The 21,712-nt window shown below is 42.0% G+C and overlaps 1 protein-coding gene across 21 annotated transcripts in view; it reads right to left on the bottom strand.

Moving 5' to 3' along the window:
- TCF4 (transcription factor 4) overlaps nucleotides 1-21,712 on the bottom strand; it is a 384,420-nt gene that overhangs the window by 15,149 nt on the left and 347,559 nt on the right. For 17 of the 21 annotated variants that reach the window (XM_018039407.1, XM_018039409.1, XM_018039408.1 and 14 more), the window contains 2 exons: nucleotides 21,151-21,227; nucleotides 18,429-18,632 (listed from right to left, as the gene is read on the bottom strand). In XM_018039407.1, the coding sequence (XP_017894896.1) occupies nucleotides 18,429-18,632; nucleotides 21,151-21,227 (281 nt within the window). The remainder of the gene's footprint in view (nucleotides 1-18,428; nucleotides 18,633-21,150; nucleotides 21,228-21,712) is intronic. The other 4 variants (XM_018039405.1, XM_018039402.1, XM_013974450.2 and 1 more) reach the window with 1 other exon arrangement.

Genomic DNA, 21,712 nt, shown 5'->3' on the forward strand with positions numbered 1-21,712 from the left:
CTCAGATGTGGGCCCTGGCCCATGTGGGGCTTACAGCGATCCTTGGTAGAATTTTCATGGAGTGATCAATTTACTGAGGTGATTTTAACAGCAAGGACCAGAAATTCATTCCGCCTTGCTCAGGTAAAAGGAGATTTAACAGGAAGATTTCTTTTTTTAAATTTTATTTATTAGAGGATAATTGTTTTATAATGCTGTGGTGGTCTCTGCCATACATCGACGTGAATCGGTCATCATTATATACATATCCTCTCCTCCTGAGCCTCCCCTGCCGCCTTCATCCCTCTATGTCATCCCACAGCACCCGGCTGGGCTCCCTGTGTTACACCCCCGCTGGTTACCTACTTCACATGGCAGCGTATACACACGAAAGCTACTTTCTCACGGTGCCCTGCCCCTCTTCCCCCGCAGCGTCCACGAGGCTGTTCTGTATGTCTGTGTCTCCATTTCTTCTCTGTAAATAGCTTCGCCAATACTATTTTTCTAGATTCCATATAGGTATTTGTTAATATAGCATATTTGGTTTTCACTTTCTGACTTATTTCACTCTGTATAGCAAGTTCTAGGTTTATACTCTTCATTAGAATGGACTCAAATTTATTCCTTAGGAATAAAACTACTATATGACCCAGCAATCCCACTACTGGGCACACACCCTGGGAAAAATCCGACTCTAAAAGACACATGCAGCCCTGTTCCTGGAGCACTACTTACAACAGCCAGGACATGGGTGCAGCCGAGATGTCCATCGACAGACGGAGGGACATGGATGAAGAAGTTGCGGTACACGACGGAATATTACTCAGCCGTAACAGGAAGATTTGGTGACTAAAGCTCAGGGCCTGGGGAACTCCTGTGACCTACGGCCATCCCTTGTCCCCCAGGGGCCATCCCGGCCTCTCCCACCCCTGTTGGTACCTCTCTCTCTGGCTTCTGCCCGCTCTGGACCACACCCTGGACTCTCCTTTCACAGGAGCTCCCAGTACATCCTTCCAGGTTCTGAACCTGCCCCTAACTCCCTCTTTGTTTTAGTATTTCTGAGTTCAGAATGCTGAGATCATCTGAGGGCCTGGCTCATCATTCTGAAGCAGAAGTGGACCATCCCATGAACAGGCCAGCCTGGAACCAGATGTCCCCCTACCCCAATTTGGTAGGGCATACCCAAAGGTCCAGCGGTAAGGAATCTGCCTGCCAACGCAGGAGACATGGGTTCAATCCCCGGGTTGGGAAGATCCCCTGGAGAAGGAAACGGCAACCCACTCCATTATTCTTGCCTGGAGAATCTCATGGGAAGAAGACTGGTGGGCTACAGTCCTATTATGAGGTTGCAAAGAGTCAGACACGACTGATTCGAGTTAGCACACAAATACATATACACACTCACACATGCACGCACAGAGAGGAGGGGGGCAGAGTTTAGGGACAAACTACTTCCTGGAGTTTTCATTTTAAAACTCTGTGTGTGTGTGTGTGTGTGTGTGTGTGTGTATGCAGATGCAGATATGAAAATCACTTTCGTTTTATCATTGAGGGGAAAACCATCATAGTCCACCAACTCAAGCCAAGGCCAAGATGTCTAACTGAATTACAAAATTTAATATCTGCCACAACTCCTCCAACATAAACAGATTTTAAAGATATGCAACTTCAAATGAGGTGGCTGCTGGCAACGCTGTTTTTTATGCGGGGATGCACGGAGAGTGCCCTGGTAAACATCCTTCTCCTGATCCTCGCGCTCACAACAGACATCACAAACAAAAAAGGCATTCAGTGTTTCTGCTCTCTTTGTTTCCAGGGAGTATTATGAAAGTAATTATTCTGTTGTATTTAAGAGGCCTATTGCATGGATGGGAAAATGTATTAAATTTCATTTGGCAGTTATTCAATCCTTGTTAATGTTATCTCCAGCGATAACTACTTCAAAACAGGCTTTCAGACCTCAGTTCCTTCTCCCCTACCATAATCCTTCTAAAAGAGTATAGGGTGGGAACTTTAGGAAATTTGTCATCAGTTTTTAGATCCAGAGATAACGACACAAAACCAGAAATGCTGTTAGAAACATTTTGGTATCTCAAAATGAAAGTCTGTAATTAATGGCATCGTGTTCAAAAATTTCCTTTTGACAGAGGTGTTTTTTAGAAAGAAGGAAAATAACAACAAGAGAATGGGCCCAGAAAAAAAGTCCTGGTAACTTTTACTTTTCTCTCTTTTAACTTTCTCTTGTTTTGCTATAATCATTAAAAAAAAATGTTGATGGGCTTTTTACTGTAATTAGACACCCATTGACAGAGAAAACAGTTTTGGTGTCTGAACTGTAATCTCCTCATGAAATATCAATTATACATGACAGTCAGAGAGTGCTCGATTTCAGTTTCAATTATCTTGCCAGATCTGTGTCATAACAGAGGAAAGCAAACATTTTCTCAAATGTGCAAAAAATACCACTGAGTCCAAAAGGGGCATCTTTTACAGAGGTGGGAAGTGGTCTTGCAAACTTTAATAGCTCACAGATGGGAACTCGGAAGTTCATGAAATAGCAGTGGTAGATGTTGAGAAACAGTATCAGAGGCACTGAATTCTGTAGAAAACGAGAGTAGGCTCTGCAAACCAACTCTTTCGTGTGAGAAAGCTGTGGCATCTGGGAGACCCTTCAACCACGAATATAATTTCCACATTCCTCAGTTTTAAAAAATTAACAGACCATTTTTAAAAATTCATGTGATTACACACTGAAAGGACTTTTCACTCAAGTCAGATCTGGATTCAATTCTTTAGTTTGGATCTCGATTCTTAAAATGTTCATTGGGAGAAAACCTAATTTTCTTAAAAAAAAAAAAAAAAAAAAAAATTTTTTTCCCCTCCCCAGAAATCTCACAGCTTCAACTATGCTTTATCTGAAAACGGAAGGTATTTCTTAACTGGGCAATTCTTGGAAATGAATTTAACGCTTATTCCCCAGATGATAAAATAACATTCGAAAGGATTTAAGCATGTCTAAACGACCCTGACCTTGGCAGTGTTAACCTGTCATGGGGTCAGCCGGGCTGAAACTCTCATGATGTCCACCAAAATGGTTAAAAATAAATGATTCTGTGATCGAGTTTGAGAAATGCAAATGGCAGTTATGTGATTTCAGTTCATCTTTTTTTTTTCCCCCTTAACTCAAGTTTCATCTATTAAAACTGTTTCATTTCTCTCCTCTGTATCCCCACCCTCTGCCCCCAATACTTTACATCACTTTCCTACACCGGAAACTAGAACTGGATGAAGCCCATCGGGTGGGGGGGCCTTGGGGGCTGGTTAGCAGAGTCCACTCCGGCCCTTCCTGGCCCCAGGATGGGGGGAACTAATCCAAGCCTAGTGAACTAAGCCCACGCAGCACAGAGATTATGGTGCAAATTTGCAGTTACTCGTAAGCAGCTTCTTTTGCTAGAGTGAAGGAAAAGACAACTGGACACTGGATACGTGTCGGAATTTCCGGTCCCTGCAGAATAAACACACCTGTGTCTGGCTGCCTGGCACACAAAGTGCTCTGCAGCTGGCCCACGAAGCCTGTTACTAGGGATTTATCCTTAACTAACAGGCTTTCATTTAAAACATTTTAAAAAATTAATGTTTATTGGAATTTAGTTGACTTATAAAGCTGTGTTAGTTTCTGTTATATAGCAAAGTGAATCAGTTACACGTAAACATTTACCCACTCTTTTGCAGAGTCACAGATGTAGGAAACAAACATGGTTACCAAGGGGAAAAGGGGATAAAATGGCAGACTGGGACTGACATATACACACTACTATATCTACAGAAGGTAATAATCTACTGTACAGCCCAGGGAACCCTACTCAATACTCTGTAATGACCTCTACAGGGGAAGAATCAGGCCTTTCTGTTTAAAATGTTTTCTTTGTTATGCAAGTAACACCTGCTGATTGTAACATTTTTGGAAAAGCAGTGGAAGTGTAAAGAAGCTTGTGTAACAAAACATTTCTTCCCCATCCCTTCTGAAACACTCAGCATGTAAATGCTGTATCCTCTGCCCTTGGGCCCTTGCACATCAAGATTCTTGCATGGCTTTTCATTGTCCTATGGCTTAAGTCTAAGATAGCTTATCAATACCTTATGCTTCACCTGGACACCAAAGGAGCACGCTGGTACCCTCCTGTTCAAATTTCTTCATCTCCATCTTCAGTTACCTGCCTGCGACCTCTCGTTTGGTGCCTTCACTCCCACATCCCCAAGGCCTAAGCTGAGCCTTCCATCTTCTGTCCCCAGGGACACAAGGGCTAGTTCCCTCCCCAGGACCCACTTTCATTTGTCCTACAGACCCCCTTACTCTCATTCCTCCTAGTCTGCCTGGGTCTCTAGGACTCTCAACATCTTGTTGGATCTGGAGAGGGCTCTCCCCTAACTGTTAATGACGGACATCACTCGAGGCCATTGTCTAGTAAGGCAGGGCATACGCTCCAGGGATGTTGTTTGGCTGCTATTCACAAAGCCTATACCTCTTCTGAAATGTAAGCACCCCAAAGGCAAGCACTGGGTCCTCGTATAGGACTGTAATATCACAAGGTGCAATTATGTACTTCCTAAACTGTCAGGGATGACACCAGTGGCATATATCCTGTGAGACACTCTGAAATCTAAAAGCTTTTGGTATTGCTGACTATAGGTTAGCCATTTTCTATTAAAAAAAAAAATTTCATTTAATTCAAAAGGCCTTAGGAATGGCTATTATGTATATGCAAGCCACTGCAGGAAAAAATAATAAAAGATAGATGTGTGTATTACTTCGTGGCCTCTCATATCTTAACAGCAGACATATATATAAAAATACTATATAAGGCAAAATAAGATGAATGTCATAAAGGAGTATAAGGTCATGTAGGGTTTTAAAGGATGAATGAGATCATATCAGATGGAGAAACCAGAGACAACTTCAAGAAAACGGTATTGTAGACAGGGTTTGAAAAATGGGTAGAATTTTGATACAGATTAACATCTCAACTTTAAATGAAAGTTCCTATTTTTACAACAGTAAGTGCCTATATATATGTATACACATATATATATATAAAGTAGCTAAGGACTGCACATCAACCTGTTTCCATATTGTCAGACGACATATTTTGGGAAAAAAGCAGACTTTGGTAAAGCCCTTTATAAACCTCAATGGCTCTGTTACCAAGTGAACAACATAGGGCATTCTGGATACAAATGGTACCTCACTGTATGTGTGTATTACTGGCCCAAATGATTCACTCTTATTTAACTGCAATGAAGTCTTTCATCTCCCAGCTATACAATAATAGTTTCCATATGACCAGTGGCTCTGCTATAAATAAGATCAAAAGCAAAAGAAAGGATTTAATAAAAGAAAATGACATTAAGAGTAGCATTAAATCAGGGGGGGGAAAATACCAATATCCAGCTCTTCTTTTTTTTTTTTTTTTTGAGAATAAAGCTCTACAGAGTACTAAGCAACTTCCCCCAATATGCCATGAAAAGGTATTTACAAGCAGTAAGCATGTGCAGAATCCATTTGCGTAGGACTCAGAGTGGCCAAGATTAATTTGGGGGGCTGAGAGGGGGGCAGTGGGGCAGGGGGCGGGAGAACACTCCCGCGCAGAGGCAGGCCGAGAACAGGTACCAGCCTCAAGAGCCAGCTGCAAAGGGCAGAGTTCAAGGGAACGTGTCAGGGGCAGATTTCCACTGGTTTCTCTGGCCTCTTCTCTTATTTTATGGAGATGGGCTTTTTGGTAATCCTGAGTTTCTCAGAGAGTCATAACATTGCTCAACCCTAGTACTTCAGTTCTGAGAAAGGAAGTTTTTTTTGGCAATGCACAGTGATTTGATATGAAGAGCCAACTTCCCAAACAAATTTTCTTCTAGTTCTTTAAAAAAAGAAAAAAAAAATTACAATGTTAATCTCTATCCCCGACTGGATAAACAGCTGCTAATAACCGCCAGCTCCCAGGGGAAGAGGCCGTTTCCTTTCATCTTCAGGCTGGTGGATATCTGACGTGCACTGGACTTCAGTGGTTCCACATGCTCTGCACTTGGCCTGTTTCAAAACCGCCCCCTCCTGGTCCTGCCAATTCGGGTTCCTCTTCTGCCTTTTCCTGAGATTCGCCTCTGTGAACTTGGAGGACAGACCAAGTTCTGGGGCTGTTTATTTGAAACGATGGTTCTTTTTACTGTGGGTGTATTTAAAGAGGAAATTCAAGGGCTTATAACACCTAACGGAAGTTAAAGCCTTGGACCTTTGTATTTGAAGCCTTGGGAGGGAAACAGCCATTTCAGAGGGAGCTAATTATTCACTCGAGGGCTGGCTATGTTCAAAGATGCTCAATTTCCAATAGCGTCGCTAATACTATTACTTTATCAGTTTGCGTCCTAAATAAAGGAACCAACTTCAACACTTTTTCCTCTAATAGGAAATACCCTGCAGAAGATTATAGGGCCAACCGGGCCCCAGAGTCCTTCTCACTTGTCCCTGAGCACCTGCTTTTACTGGTGACCTCAGTTCTACACCTCAAGATTCAGACATTTCTCAAAACAGCTTTTTAAACAAAAACCAGCTGTTCCCCATCTAGACTACAGGGGGAAAATTTTTGGGCGGCTTATAGAAACATTACCCAGAGACGACCGTTCTCCAATAACTTTCACACACTTGCAGCTCCAAACCAGACCCGTCCCTGCGCAGAAGCTGGGGAGCAGGCAAATGTGAAATTAAAATGTGGAAATTCAACACCGTGGTTTTTGACAATACATCCAATTAAGTGCTTGAAAATGAATGTGGCTATTGTATCAGGACAATGCAAAAGATCTCATTTAACTAATACTGGACAGAGCTTTTGGTTAAACTCCACTTTATAGTTCTGAGTTGATTTATGGATCCAGAGGAAGCTATCATTATGCGAAACTGTGAAAGTCAACCAATTAGGTGGAATCCTCGCATTTCAGAAATTCGATGTTACAGCTTCTCCTCCCCCGCCCCCTCAGCTTTTCACTCCTAAAGCTGCTTTGCCGAAACCCTCTTCTTATTTCAAATCCATTTTACACTTCTGTTTTCTAAGCAATGAAGATACTTTTGATTTTGGGAAAAAAAAGATCTACAACTGCAATAAAAGTTAAAATAACACAACAGCCACAGGTTTTGAAAAAAAGAATAAAATGGCCAAGGCCTAGGCTTGGCTTTTTTTTTTTTTTTTTAAGGCTTGGCTTTTAAACGGTGCCAAGTTGCTCCGGCATTTTCTGTTTTGGTATGAATGACATAACTGAATTACTTCATGAGCTGCTACTTTAATTCCTAAGGGTGGAAAATTCCATGAGTTAATTTAATTTGGATGTAAAAAATATACATGAAAATTCACTCTTCCTGTGGACTCCCCTGTGAAAGATGCGAGCCAGTTGCTGAGCTGCTGTGCTCCGAGGGGGGCTCCAACCCACAGCAGCCTGCCTGGCGCACTGCACCGTTGCGCCCGTTTCTTACTTCCATTTGGGCGCAGAGGACCCCTGATGTGCCGCGTATTTTTTTGGATCCTGTGGATTCTGTGGGGCTGTAATGGCCCGTCGAGCCTGACTCTGTTGAAACTCAATGCTGACTCTACTATGTACTCAGTGACACCTTCTCCAGGAAGCGTTCCCTGGCCATCCTGAAGGCTGGTCAAGGTCTGCCCTTCTTCCAAATCACTTCTCGGCTGACTTAACGCATTATCGACCAGGGGATTTCTGCAGAAACTCACACACATGGGCAGCAATTTATGTAAGCAAATATGGAAACGTCTCTGGTCAATAATGTTCGGGTAACAAAAGATGGATTAATACATCTCTGGTTACTTAATCATTCCACCCTCCATGGCAGTTGGTTAGGCACACACTTGTATTACTGTCCTCCCAAGGCCTGTGGGCTCAGAAACTCTCACACATGTATGCATCCCCCAAGGACCTGAAGCAGAAACAGTGCAGAATGAGTGGAGAAACATCTGTGTATTTTCTAATCTATACAATACAGATTCTTCTCAGAAAATCTGCTTTCCTGAGAAAACGAGGGTAATGTTACTTTTTAAAAATGCACAGGTTGTATCTTCTAAATTATGGACAGTTTAGCACTGGCTAACAAATTATGAGGATAACTGCCGCCGGAAGCATCTACCTGCTTTTTCCTCTATTATTCAAGAGGTAAGCAAAGTCAAAATGTGTCGAGGTCATAGAGCCTGCTTTAAATGTGTTTTTGTATTTTAAAAGCAGAGGAGACAACTGTTGGGTTTTATGGATTTAAAGTTCATGAAGTGAGGGTGCTAAACTCTGGAGGAAAATTAAGGAACTAGGCTGGATTTGTCCTGGAAGCAAGGAGGAAAAGACTTTTGGGGGCTTGATGCAGACTGACAGTCCCATTTTTAGGTCATAGGGCCTGAATTTGAGTAAAATGGGTATTAGGGGAAGAAAAAGAGGATATACCTAATTTGGACCCAGTGCTGTGAGATCTGGGCACACAAGTTGGTGGACCACCTGTCTCAGGGGTTGTTAATGGAGAGTCAGTGGTCTCCAGCCAGTAAATAGCTGGATTTGAAACCTCTTGACTTGTGCTTAAACGAATGCAGAAGTATCACATGCTGAACTCCAGGATTCTAAAACTGTTGTAACCAGTCCAAGGGCAAGAGATCTTGTCTAGATAAGTCAGAGAGAGAAAGACAAATGCTGTATATCCTCAGGAATATGCAGAATCTAAAAAATGAACTAAAAGAAATGAGAGAATGGTGGTTGCTGAGGACGGGTGGCGATGACGGAATGTTGGTTGAAGAGGACAAACTTCCAGCTGTCAGATGAACACGTTCTTGAGAATTTAATATACCGTGTGCATGCTCAGTGGCTTCAGCTGTGTCTGACCCTCTGTGATCCCATGGATTGTAGCCCATCAGGCTCCTCTGCCTATGGATTCTCCAGGCAAGGATACTGGAGTGGGTTGCCATTTCCTTCTCCAGGTAATATACAGCATGCAGGCAGTAACTAACAATACTGTACTATATATTTGAAGTTGCTGACTGACAGTGGCTCTTAAAAGTTATCACCACCACCGCCACTAAAAAAAAAAAAATCTGAATTATGCTAGGGAATGCAGGTGGCAGGTGTTAACTAACTTTATTGTGGTAACCATTCTGTAATATATACATGGATCAAAGTGTTGTGTTGTAAACCTTAAACTTACCTATGTTAGATGTTAATAATAGCTCAATAAAGCTGACACCAATTTTTTAAAAATACATATAAAGAGAATTTCTTCAAGCTATTTTTCCTCTCTGCCTCCCCCCGCCCCCCAACCAAGTTTTCTTAAAGAACAATATGGATACAGATAAAACCTTACAGTTAAGGTTGCTAATCTGCTTTCAGAAATTTTTGATAATTGTGGAGATTGGGAGAGATGGTGGAATGCTACAGATGGGCAAATATCCACATTAAAGAAAAAAAAAAACTCAACATAGAAGCTATAGATGGATGATGGAGAAGACTAAGATCTTGGGTGAAATCCTATAACATGTAATTTAAAAGATGATTCCTAAGTGCTCTGACATGGAACAACAGACTGGTTCCCAATAGGAAAAGGAGGACGTCAAGGCTGTATATTGTCACCCTGCTTATTTAACTTATATGCAGAGTACATCATGAGAAATATTGGGCTGGAAGAAGCACAAGCTGGAATCAAGACTGCTGGGAGAAATATCAATAACCTCAGATATGTAAATGACACCACCCTTATGGCAGAAAGTGAAGAGGAACTCAAAAGCCTCTTGATGAAAGTGAAAGAGGAGAATGAAAAAGTTGGCTTAAAGCTCAACATTCAGAAAATGAAGATCATGGCATCTGGTCCCATCACTTCCTGGGAAATAGATGGTGAAAGAGTGGAAACAGTGTCAGACTTTATTTTTTTTTGCCTCCAAAATCACTGCAGATGGTGACTGCAGCCATGAAATTAAAAGATGCTTACTCCTTGGAAGGAAAGTTATGACCAACCTAGATAGCATATTCAAAAGCAGAGACATTACTTTGCCAACAAAGGTCTGTCTAGTCAAGGCTATGGTTTTTCCAGTGCTAACGTATGGATGTGAGAGTTGGACTGTGAAGAAAGCTGACTGCCAAAGAACTGATGCTTTTGAATTGTGGTGTTGGAGAAGACTCTTGAGAGTCCCTTGGACCTCAAGGAGATCCAACCAGTCCATTCTAAAGGAGATCAGTCCTGGGTGTTCTTTGTAAAGAATGATGCTAAAGCTGAAACTCCAGTACTTTGGCTACCTCATGCGAAGAGTTGACTCATTGGAAAAGACTCTGATGCTGGGAGGGATTGAGGGCAGGAGGAGAAGGGGATGACAGAAGATGAGATGGTTGGATGGCATTACCGACTCGATGGACGTAAGTTTGAGTGAACTCTGGGAGTTGGTGATGGACAGGGAGGCCTGGCGTGCTGCAATTCATGGGGTCGCAAAGAGTTGGACAGGACTGAGTGACTGAATTGAACTGATTGAAGTGCTCTGAAAGAGAGGCAATGAGCTCTCCAACTCATTCCTGTTCCAGAAGAACAAGTCTTTCTGTATAAACCTCATTCATGGGAATGAGGCACACCTTGTATCCTGTGATTAATTTACCATCAGCAGAGCGACAGAATATGTGACTGAATGACGACCTAAAGGAGATGTTGGAACAGACTAAAGGCTGCTGTATGAAATTTAAAGGCATTACGTGGAGTTCTGTACTGGTATAACAACAAGTGTACAAAGCCAGTTGACAGACATGTGGCTGGCTGATGGGTCTCTGCTGATCACAAGTGCAATATCTGGCAGCAGGATGATGATGTCATCAAATACTGCCAATAGGATACTGCTGAGTGGCCTTTACTGAAGATATGTGTTGAATGGATTTGGAGATAGATCCATCCAAGTCCACATAGTCAAAGCTATAGTTTTCCCAGTGGTCATGTATGGATGTGAAAGGTAGACCATAAAGATGGCTGAGTGCCAAAGACCTGATGTTTTCGAACTGTGGTACTGGAGAAGGCTCTTGAGAGTCCCTTGGACAGCAAGGAGATCCAACCAGCCCATCCTAAAGGAAATCAACCCTGAATATTCATTGAAAGGACTGATGTTAAAGCTGAAGCTCTCATACTTTGGCCACCTGATGCAAAGAACTGACTGACTGGAAAAGACCTGGATGCTGGGAAAGATTGAAGGTGAGAAGGGAAGGGGACGACAGAGGACGGGATGGTTGGATGGCATCACTGACTCGATGGACCTGAGCTTGAGCAAGCTCTGGGAGATGGTGAAGGACAAGGAAGCCTGGTGTGCTGCAATCCATGGGGTTGCAAAGAGTTGGGATATGACTGAGTGAATGAACAAGAACCACCACCCAAGTCTGCTGATGACTCCTCGGGCACCATGTTCAAATTCTGAGATTCTACACACTAAAACGTCCCAGGGGTGAGGGGAGCTTTCTTTTTAAACTGGGAAGAATGTGGTGGAAAGTGACAGAGTCAGAACTTTTCTTTAGGATAAATATTTGAAGATACGGATGTCTAGCCTTAAGAAAAAAAAAAAGATCAGACTATATTTAAACAGTTGAAATGTACTCAAGTATTTGTTGAGCTGATTTACAGATCACTCCAATGGGCAGAAAAATAAAACCTTCACATTCAGGGATATTAATTTGGGCTGGACATAAGGAAGAATTTTCTACAGTTTGATGGAAATGGGCTTTGTGGTCATTTAGAGCTACTCAGCCTTGGAGGAAGGAGGCTGATGGAGAATTGTTCACTGCTTGGCAGGGAATTTATAGAGGGACTAGATGGAGATGACTTCTTAAGGTCCCCGAGACTTTGTGGTAATAACTGCTTAGAAATGAAGTATGTGCTCAAATATACACAGAAACTTATGGAATGAAAATCCTTGAAAACCCAAGAGGAACAAGGTTGAAGATGCCTAAACCTCTAGGGATCACAGATTTGTTGAAGAGGTCCATGTTGAAACGGAGTTTTCTGACCACTGCTACTTCCATTACGATGTACCAGTACACGCTGCCCATGGAATCACATCAGTGCCCGATGCGCTCTCTTGTTGCCAAAGCTGAGTGGCAGAACTAGACAGCAACATGGTACAAAGGGCCAAGGGGCAACTGAAGAGGTTTCTTGGATTTCGTTAGTTAACAGAACATATGTATTATTAACATCAGCCACACTTTTGAAATTGCTACAGCACTGGGTTGGAGAGGAAGCTGGCTGCAGTGGTGTAATCTTTAGTACAGAGAGTGCTGGTCCCGCTGCTGGCTTGCCTGGCTTCTAATCCTAGCTCGGCCATTAACCAGACAGTATCCATACCTGAGTCACTTCCCCTTTTGGGGCCTCAGTCTTCCGCAGTAAAATAAAAGTAACGGGCTAAGTGACTTCCGCGGTGCTTTCAGCACCTAAAATCCAATGGTCCTGATTCTTAAGAACTGTGAAAGCAGAATTTAAACTGCTTATCCTCTCAAGTCCTGAGTGGTAAAAGCTCTCATATGTGTTTGATGTCAGTGAAATTAAAAGGTGCTTCTTCACCTAATGACTGTTCTTCTGATAAATCTTTGTAATCCAAAGTCACACTAAAAACATCACTGAAAAGCGGGAACACAGGCTAAGACAGGCTTGTAGCTGTCGTTTCTGAAGTGTGTGCCGCACAGTCACCTGGGAGTCTAACAAGAGGCCTCAGGTGATACGGTGGAGAACAGTGTGGGTGGCGGGTTTCACAGGGCGCCCCCAGCCCTCGGTCATCTTGGGCGACGAGGTCCTCAGGAGATGACTGCTCCTACCAAGCGACAACCTGATCCCTCCAGCCTGTGGTTCAGAGCTGGGTCCCCGCTCTCCTATGAGTCTTAGGACATTGCTGCAGCAGCCTGTTTTTAAATATATATCATATCCTATGAGACTGGGAACCCCCTGATGGCAGAAACCACGTCTTAGCATAGAGCCTGGAACTTGGTAGGCTCTAAGTCATTTACCAATGACTTGGTAAACGTTTTTGAAATGAATAGATGGGCCTTTAGCAAAAAGGGTCTGGGAACCACACTAACATGATGTATTAATAGTATAGGAGCTTTTCAGCTGAGTGATCCCACCACTGCTGACTCTACTGACGGAGGGATCAGGAGGGGGAACAGAACCATATAAAGATATTTTTGATGTGGGTTTCAATCTTGTTCATTAACAGAGGAGATGAGGTCATCTGAAAGATCTGTTTTCAGGGCTCATTTGTGGATCTGAATAATGCATGAGTAACAGAGAGACATATCTGGAAAATGGCCATTTCAATAACTTATCACAAATCCAGTGATTTAGACTTTTGATTTAGATCAAATCTGATGATCAGAATTGATCTCTGAGGCATAGAAGGGACTGATGTCTGGATAAGAGTTTCTAACCAGGATAGTGATGAACCCAGCTGTTTCTTTATTCTCCCAGGTTCTGAGATTTCTATTTTGATTCCCTTAGAAAACTGGGAGGTTAGTAAGAAAAATAACTTCATAATTTAAACTGTACTACTCTGACCACCCTGGTAAGGAGAGCTCATACCTTTGACCACTTAGCAAGATGCCTTGATTTAAGAATAAGCACTTAAATGGGAAGGAAATCCAAAAAGAGGGGATATATGTGTATGCACAGCTGATTCACTTTGCTGTACAGTAGAAACTAGACAGTAATGCAAAGCAACTGGACTCCAATAAGCATTAATTTTAAAAAACCCTTTACAGAGGATAAACAAAAAAAGTATTTAGACGATGTGGGGTTTAACCTAGCATGCTCCCACACTGGAGGAAAGCTCTTTACCTTTACAGGTGGGTAGAGAGCTGCTCTGGGGACCTGGCCATAAGATATCTAGAAACTTCTTTCTTGTTGACCAACACTTAAGATTTGAAAATTGTGAATTCTAACCACATAAAATTAGTTCTTAAAAGGTGTAACTACAGATCTTGTCTGAGGAATGCTCATAATTGTAAGATACAGCACAGAATTTAGAGTCTATGTCCCCAGAGTTTAAGTCTAGTTCCCTGACTTGAGACTAACTACTCACACCTTTAGAAGGTTTCCTTTCTTCCGTTTTGACTGATGATTTACTTACTGGGAGGGAAACAAAATGTGTTACATGTAATACATGGTACTCAAGGAATTTACAGTCCAGTTGGTTAGGCAAAGTCAGACTTACAAAAGATAAACAGGGCATCCCAGGTGGCTCAGTAGTAAAGAATTTGTCTGCCGATGCAGGATATGAGGGTTCGGTCCCTGGGTTGGAAGAGTCCCAGGAGGAGAAATGGCAACCCATTCCAGTGTTCTTGCCTGGAAAATCCCATGGACAGAGGAGCCTGGCAGGCTGCAGTCCACGGGGCTGCACAGAGCCTGACCTGACTGAGCAACTGAGTAGGCATGCAGGTCCACAACAAAGGACACACAGCTATGCGTAAGAGGGTAGAATCACACCCAGCCAGTGGATTGCTTCACAGTGCTATGAGAAGAGCAAAGAAAACCACTCTCCCAGGTGGAGCTAACAAGGGAAGGCTTCCTGGAAGAGGCAGAATTTGAGTGAGAGCTTTGAGAATGGGTGAGAATGAGATGGACAGAGAGAAGTGGTTAGAGCAGGCCAAGCCACATAGACACAAAACAAGTCATAGCGAGGACATTCTGGTCAAGTCCTGGTCATATGCAGAGGCTGGTCTTGCCGGAAACACTTCTGCATTGGAATAGCAAAGCATAAGGCTTTCTGGTAAATGGTTATGGGCTTAAAAAGCTAGGCGAAGACATATGTCTTTATCTTGTGCATAATGGAAAGCTGGGGAAGGTTTCTGAGCAGAAAAGAGCATGGCCAAATAATATCATCTAGAAAGCCCGTAAGAATCAACATTCGCTCGAGTGTTATGAGCCATGCTGCTGTGAAAAAAAAAGAAAAAAATCCCTTTCATTATCCTAATACTTAGTAATTCACTGAAGACCTACTTCAGAACTCCAAGGAAAACATTTTATGAATCAAAAGCTACGTACAATATGTTAGCAATTAAATGAGATAACATAATAGCCCAGGCAGAACCACAGTCCTCCCCACCACGACTGCAAGCTGCTGCAGAAAGAAATGCTTCTATCATCTTCCAAGTGATCAAGCCATTTTGTTTTGATTTTCGGAAGGCAGGGAGAGAGGGAACAGGGAGGGGATGGAGGTCAAGAGAATTCAAAGCTATCTGTTCTTTAATCAGAAGGAATTATTAAAGAGAGTTCTAAAGGAGATTTGCTCAAAACAAAACCAGCCCTGGGATGGGTGTTAAGTTACTGCAACTCGTTTCCACTCCAGAACAACAAGCGAAGGTGTGTAGCTGGGAATGAGACTCCCACCCGCGCCGGACGGAGTTTCCCACTGCTACTTTATTTACTGCAGCTGGCCACCAGTTTATAGCCTGTTTCATGTATTAAAATTCAAATGTGGAAAACATTACCAGCATCCTCCTTGAATTATTTTTTTTTGTTGTTGTTGTTTGGGGGAGAAGGAGGGTGCTTTTTTTTTTCTCTTCCCCTTCAACTTCCTTTGTATTGTGGAATGTATCAAATGGTCAAAGGCTAGCTTCAGACTGACTAAATTCAAAAACTATTTCCTTTGTTCTGATGCTTTTGTTTGAAAATTCATACCGGTTTGCACAAGGCAAGAAACAAGGATGTGATCTTCTGCGCACACGTTGGGGCTGTGGGCTGAGGAGCTCAGACGCTGTGGGCGCCCTGAATATTTTCGAGAAAAAAGGAGAAAGACTGTAAAGGCACTCTTGGCTCACAGGGCAGCAGGCTGTCCTACCGTGGTTAGGGAATTGCGCTATGGATGTAGATGGCTCTGCAGTCACCCTTGACTGAATTCTAAACATCTTCAGAAGAGTGAGTGTGCACTTCCCTTCATCAGTGAAACCAGCAATTTTATTGCTTTGCCATTTTTTTCCCCCACTTTCAAAATCAAATCAAAGACGTTCCTGTGTAATACTGGCTGGTTATTTCCCCTTATCTATTGCTGTGTAGCATTCTCTCCCCCTCTGCTCCCCCTGGGTTGGTCTAACTTCCCATCCCCAAAGATGACTCTGGTCTCCTCCTCATATCCCACCTCCAAATCAAAGAGGAGGCAACTCAAAGGTCAAATGGTTCCAAAAAAGGATCTCTGTAGAGTTCATCATTTTAAAGATCCACTTAACCTACATCTGGTATTTAAGAGCAAACTTTACATATTTATGAAAAAAAAACAAAAAACAAAAAACAAAAAAAAACCTGTCTCTGAAGCAACGCCCTGGGTGCATGCTGCATCCATTTACCATATGCAAAACGAACACAGCTACAGAAATTAAACTATTTTTCTCTTGATTGAGAGCAGATATACAGAAATGGTTATAAGTCACAGATCTGGCTTTTAATAAAGCCAGATTTCTTAATTAAAAGCAGTATTGTTTAAACATTATAGTTTAAAAAAGAGCTGTACAAACTGAAACCTCATATAATATGCATCCCCAGTGTATTCAGCATGTTACCTGAGGCCAAGCTAAATTAAAATCTAGATTTTCCTTTTGTTAAACTCTTAGCAACTGCCACGAATAGACAAACAATTTTTACTCAATGAGGAATTTTGAGGGTAGAGTCTAGGAAAAGCAAAAAAAAAAAAAAGACTTAGCTTTGGCATTCAAAAATATCTTTCCACGTTTTAGAAGTGAGTTCATTGCTTCTATTTATAAACCAGTATTTTTGGTTTCAAATTGGTTGCAGGTTTTCATAATATACAGCTCAGGATGGGACTCTTAATCTTTTATTAAGAGAAATGGAAAGGAGGGCAGAGGAATACTTCTGAGGAAGACAACTTAGAGAGCCTCAGAATAACCTGTGCTTGTTTTGCATTCTCCTTTTGGAATCGTCTTTAAATAAGAGATGCTTAGTGATAATGGAAAACAGACCTTCACACACACAACTTTTTGAGAGCCTGTAAGGAACAAAACAGGACACTAAGGTGTTTGCTGAAGACCGGCATTTGTAAAGAGCAGAATTACATAGAATCACTAACCACTACTCATGATGTTAAGTTCTTCACCCATGTGTTCACCTCATTACTTGTCATCATTTAACGTTTTATTAGGGAGATTTGCTGAATCTTATAATCACCTGAAAAAGGGATGCACTCTCAAGTCCTTTCCAGAAGTAATGGGAAAATTGAAATTTCAACTGCAATGTGGACAAATCTGCTTAAGCCTTACTCCAATACTTTTTCATAAATCGGGAGTGGTAAAACTACCATGTACTAAAATTCCACGGTCCCACATCATCTATTAAGACAGACACACCGTGTATTTTGACCTCCCATGTGCACACTAAGTTGTTTCAGTCCTATCTGACTCTTTGTGACCCTACGCATTGTAAACCATACTCAGGAGCAAAAGATATTGATTTGACTTATTAAACAAAAACAATAAACCCAACCAATTCTCATGTGAAACCCAAGCGATGTAGCATGAGCCTGAGTCGGGTCCTTTAGCTGTAGTCATTGCGAAGAACTGAACATACAGGCCACGACCTCAGCAATGGATCTCCTAGGTTTATCCGTAAGTGGAAAGAAACGATGTATCCACACAAAAAACTTGTACACTAATGTTCATAGGAGCACTGTTCCTAATAGCTGAAGACTGGAAATAACCCAAATACCCATCACCTGATGAGTGGATACATTTAATGTATATCTGTACAATGGAATTTCAGTTCAGTTCAGTCACTCAGTTGTGTCCGACTCTTTGCGACCCCATGAATCGCAGCACGCCAGGCCTCCCTGTCCATCACCAACTCCCAGAGTTCTCTCAGACTCACGTCCATCGAGTCAGTGATGCCATCCAGCCATCTCATCCTCTGTCATCCCCTTCTCCTCCTGCCCCCAATCCCTCCCAGCATCAGAGTCTTTTCCAAACAATGGAATTTTGGGGGAATAAAAACTGAATGATGCTCTGATAAAGGACAAAATTTATATAAACCTTGAGAGCACTATGCTAAGTGATAAAAGCCCATCAGAAAGGACCACCACATACTGCGGGATTTCACATTTAGAAAATCTCTAGAATAGGCAAATCTGGAGTCAGAAAGGAGATTATTAGTTGTAAGGGGGAGGCTGGAGAGTGACGGCTGACAGACATGAGGATTTCTCGTCGTGGGGGGTTAATTACTCTGGTGGTGATGGCACCTTCTTGTGAATACATGGAGAACACAGTAAGTACACTGTAAAACTGAAATGGGTGAATTGTAGGTTAAATTTTATCTCAATAAAGCTGTTTAGAAAAAGACAAAGTTGCAGCAGTATTATTTGAGCTAGAAATTCTAATTCTGCATGTTAACTAGTATCCCTGAGTTTCACCCCATCCCTTACCATGAGTGAGTGTCTGTTGGCGGAGAGAAGACCGGTTCCATACCCTGAGGCCAGACCACCCATTGCTCCGTTGTGAGAGGGTCCAATGATTCCGTGCATATCGCCGTGACCACCAGGCATGGCTGTGGACGGGCCCACCGCGTGGTTCCGGAGAACGTGAATAGCGTCGTCCAGTCTTTCTAAACGATCTTCAATTCGGCTTTGCTGTTGGTTGATAAGTGATGTGAAATTTGATTCAGTTCCAAGTATGGATATAGATTACAGAAGTAAAACCTGAGTTGATACGAACTACATTTTGGGTTTCTGAATAAAATTTATTCTCCTTAAAATGATAATAAAAGTAAATGGTGACTTTCCCAGAAAATGGGTGAAAACTGTTAATACTATAATTATAATTTTATTTTTTTGTGAACAAAGTCAGTAGTTCTTCCGGGACATGGTAAGTATATATGTTTTACTATATTGCATTACCTTGAAAGAATTGAAACTTACTTTAGCAAAGAAAAAAAAAACAAAAAACCAAAAAAACATTTATTGAATTTAAGGAACATTCTGGCAGGCACTGGTTAAAGATTTTTAAAAATTAACAATGGAAAGGTGCCCTATTTATAGTTTTCCAATTAAATTATCTTCTTGAAGGCATATTCCCTGGGTTTCCTCTGAGTCACATGATACAGTGCTAAGTATCAAATCAGGGAGAGGTAAATGCCTACAGACTGTAATTTCTTATTGAGTAGTAACAATTTTTAACTGGGTTTCTTGCCTTCTATTGATTATCACCTCTGTGTGTGTGTGTTAGAGGGAATCAGAGGCTCAAAACAGTTAAAGAACAAAATTGCAAAAATTCTGTCAATCAAAGTGGTAGATTTCAAGACTGAGGAATCATAAAGACAAACAAATTGCTCACCGGGAGCCTCTAATTTATTTCAAAGCCCTTACTACAGTATAGAGCTCACTACTCTTATACAGTGAAAAAACCAACTGATCTTTTCATCCCAGCCATTAGGATCCGAGTTTTCCACAACTAGATAAGCCTACAGGATAGTTTTTGGTGAATAAAATAGACATAGAGATGTGTATGTATTTTTTTTTTTTTCCAGTGTGACCAATAACGATACCAAACAACCATCTCCATGGTGCACTTTAAAAGATACCATTTCACTGAATCCTCATTCTACACATGTAAGCGAACAGGAAAGACATTATTATCCCTTCCACCATAGACATGCAAATGAGGCTCCAAGAAAACTAAGTCAATTAACTGCTCAATGCCATACTGCCAGGAAACGGTGACCTCAGGGCTGCAACCTTGAGTCTTCAACTCTAGTGCACCTTTGTGCTAGATCATGCTAGAATCCACTCGGATTTCTGACGGGCTGTGCAAGCAGAGACACCAGCTCTCCGGCATGAGAAAAACGATTTCTAAATTATTCTCCACGGACGGGAACAATGTATGTCAAATATAGTCAGTCCATGGTACAGAGCCTTCTGACTTGGTGGGCTTGGGTATTACGGGGCTTCCCTTAAACTCATAGTGGAGTGGGTTGCCATGCCCTCCTCCAGGGGATCTTCTTGACCCAGGGATCAAACCTGCATTTCTTACGTCTCCTGCACTGTCTACCACTAGCGACCCCTGGGAAGGCCCTCAGAAATAAAAACGTAGTCTTTATAGTTATGTAGTCGGAAAAAACCCAGCTATGATGAATGGGTCCCAGAGAATAACTGATGGAGAGAAACACTTCTAAGGATGATGGCTTATTTGGATGTGAGCTGCAGATTCACGGGGCTTAGATGGCACTTGATTGTCTCATGCTGTGGTCATCTTATTGGCTAAAGAGAGGAGGTAGATGATTTACACACTACCGCTAGGAAGAATCCACCTCTGTCTTCTCATTTTTAGATTTTTCTTCATTTAAATCATAAGCCAAAAGTAAGAAAGGAAACCCTGAATGGCTGACAGATAGACAGGCAAATTAACAGATATGCTTACCCCCATGTTCCATCTCAAAATATGGGAAGAAAAAGAGGAAACTCAACCCTGAAGGGACAGCCTCTTGCTGCCACCCCTCCCTGTGTGACTCATACACAGACCAGACAGTGCCTAGAGCAGAGCTGTTTCATGCATGTTTCCAGCCACTTCCTTTGAGTGGAGTGTCAAACACTGAATCATCATGTGAGTTTTTATCATATTAATTACACCCAGGGAAAGTTTTCAGTGATTCCTTATAAGAGAAATTTAATGAAATTACTACATTTCCATGAGAATCAAAGTGAACGAGGAGAAAAGCAGGAGGCTTCTTAGTCAGAAGTCAAGAAGAAAATTCCTATAAACCCAATATTCTGGAAAGCAAACTAGAGACACAGAGACTCTCCAAGTGTTCTGGCTCCACACCATAGCTGGAACTCCAGCACGGACACCAGGAGAGGTATTTAATCACTGACACACGTGTATTTCCCCAACAAGGGGAGGAGGCCATGATCCTTCCCAGATTCTTATCTGGTTCTAGATACACAGGAGCCCTGAGGCTTCCACTATAGCAGGAGCCGGGTTACAGTCCACAAACAGGAACAAGCATAGGCTAATAACTCTGCCTCTGACCAAACCCGTCGGCTTCCATCAACCACAAGTTCCTATTAGTGAAAATAAGACTCTTGAAGAGCGAACTGGATGGAAAAAGAGAAGCAGGCCTGAGAATGGTCAAAGTGAGCAGATGAAACTTACCAAAGAGTGTAAAGGTCCTTCGTAATTAGGAGATGATGAAGCCTGTCCTCCATTTCTAGACCAAACAGCTGTGCCTGCTGACAGGAAAATGGGAATCGCAATGAGATCTGTATAATCCGAAGGATAACCTTACCAACATTTTAAACAGTTCTTTTAGAAATAGCATATTGATTTCTATCTGGACATTAAGGAAATACATGTAAACTGCCCATACGAGAATTTAGGGCCAAGGAGAACATTTTAAACGTAAAATAGGTAGACTACACATGGACTCAGAATTCTCTCAGGCTTCCTCGTAAAAGGGAGCATTTACTTAATTGTGAATTTTAGCTGCAGAAATGTCCCTTTGATGGAAAACCATCACTACACAGCCAAGGTACTTTTAAGAGCGCAAAGAGGGGTTTTCATTACACCTTCATGCAAAGCCAGTTTGTTAAAACCAAAATTCTCTCACCAATGAAAAACAGCTTTGCTACTTGTTTTTAAATGATCCTTAAGAAGGGATACACCTTCAGAAACTTTTCAAGGAAATAAGATCCACTAGAGATTTAAACACTCAATA

The sequence above is a fragment of the Capra hircus genome, chromosome 24 (genome assembly GCF_001704415.2).
Source record: "Capra hircus breed San Clemente chromosome 24, ASM170441v1, whole genome shotgun sequence".
Lineage (NCBI taxonomy): Eukaryota > Metazoa > Chordata > Mammalia > Artiodactyla > Bovidae > Capra > Capra hircus.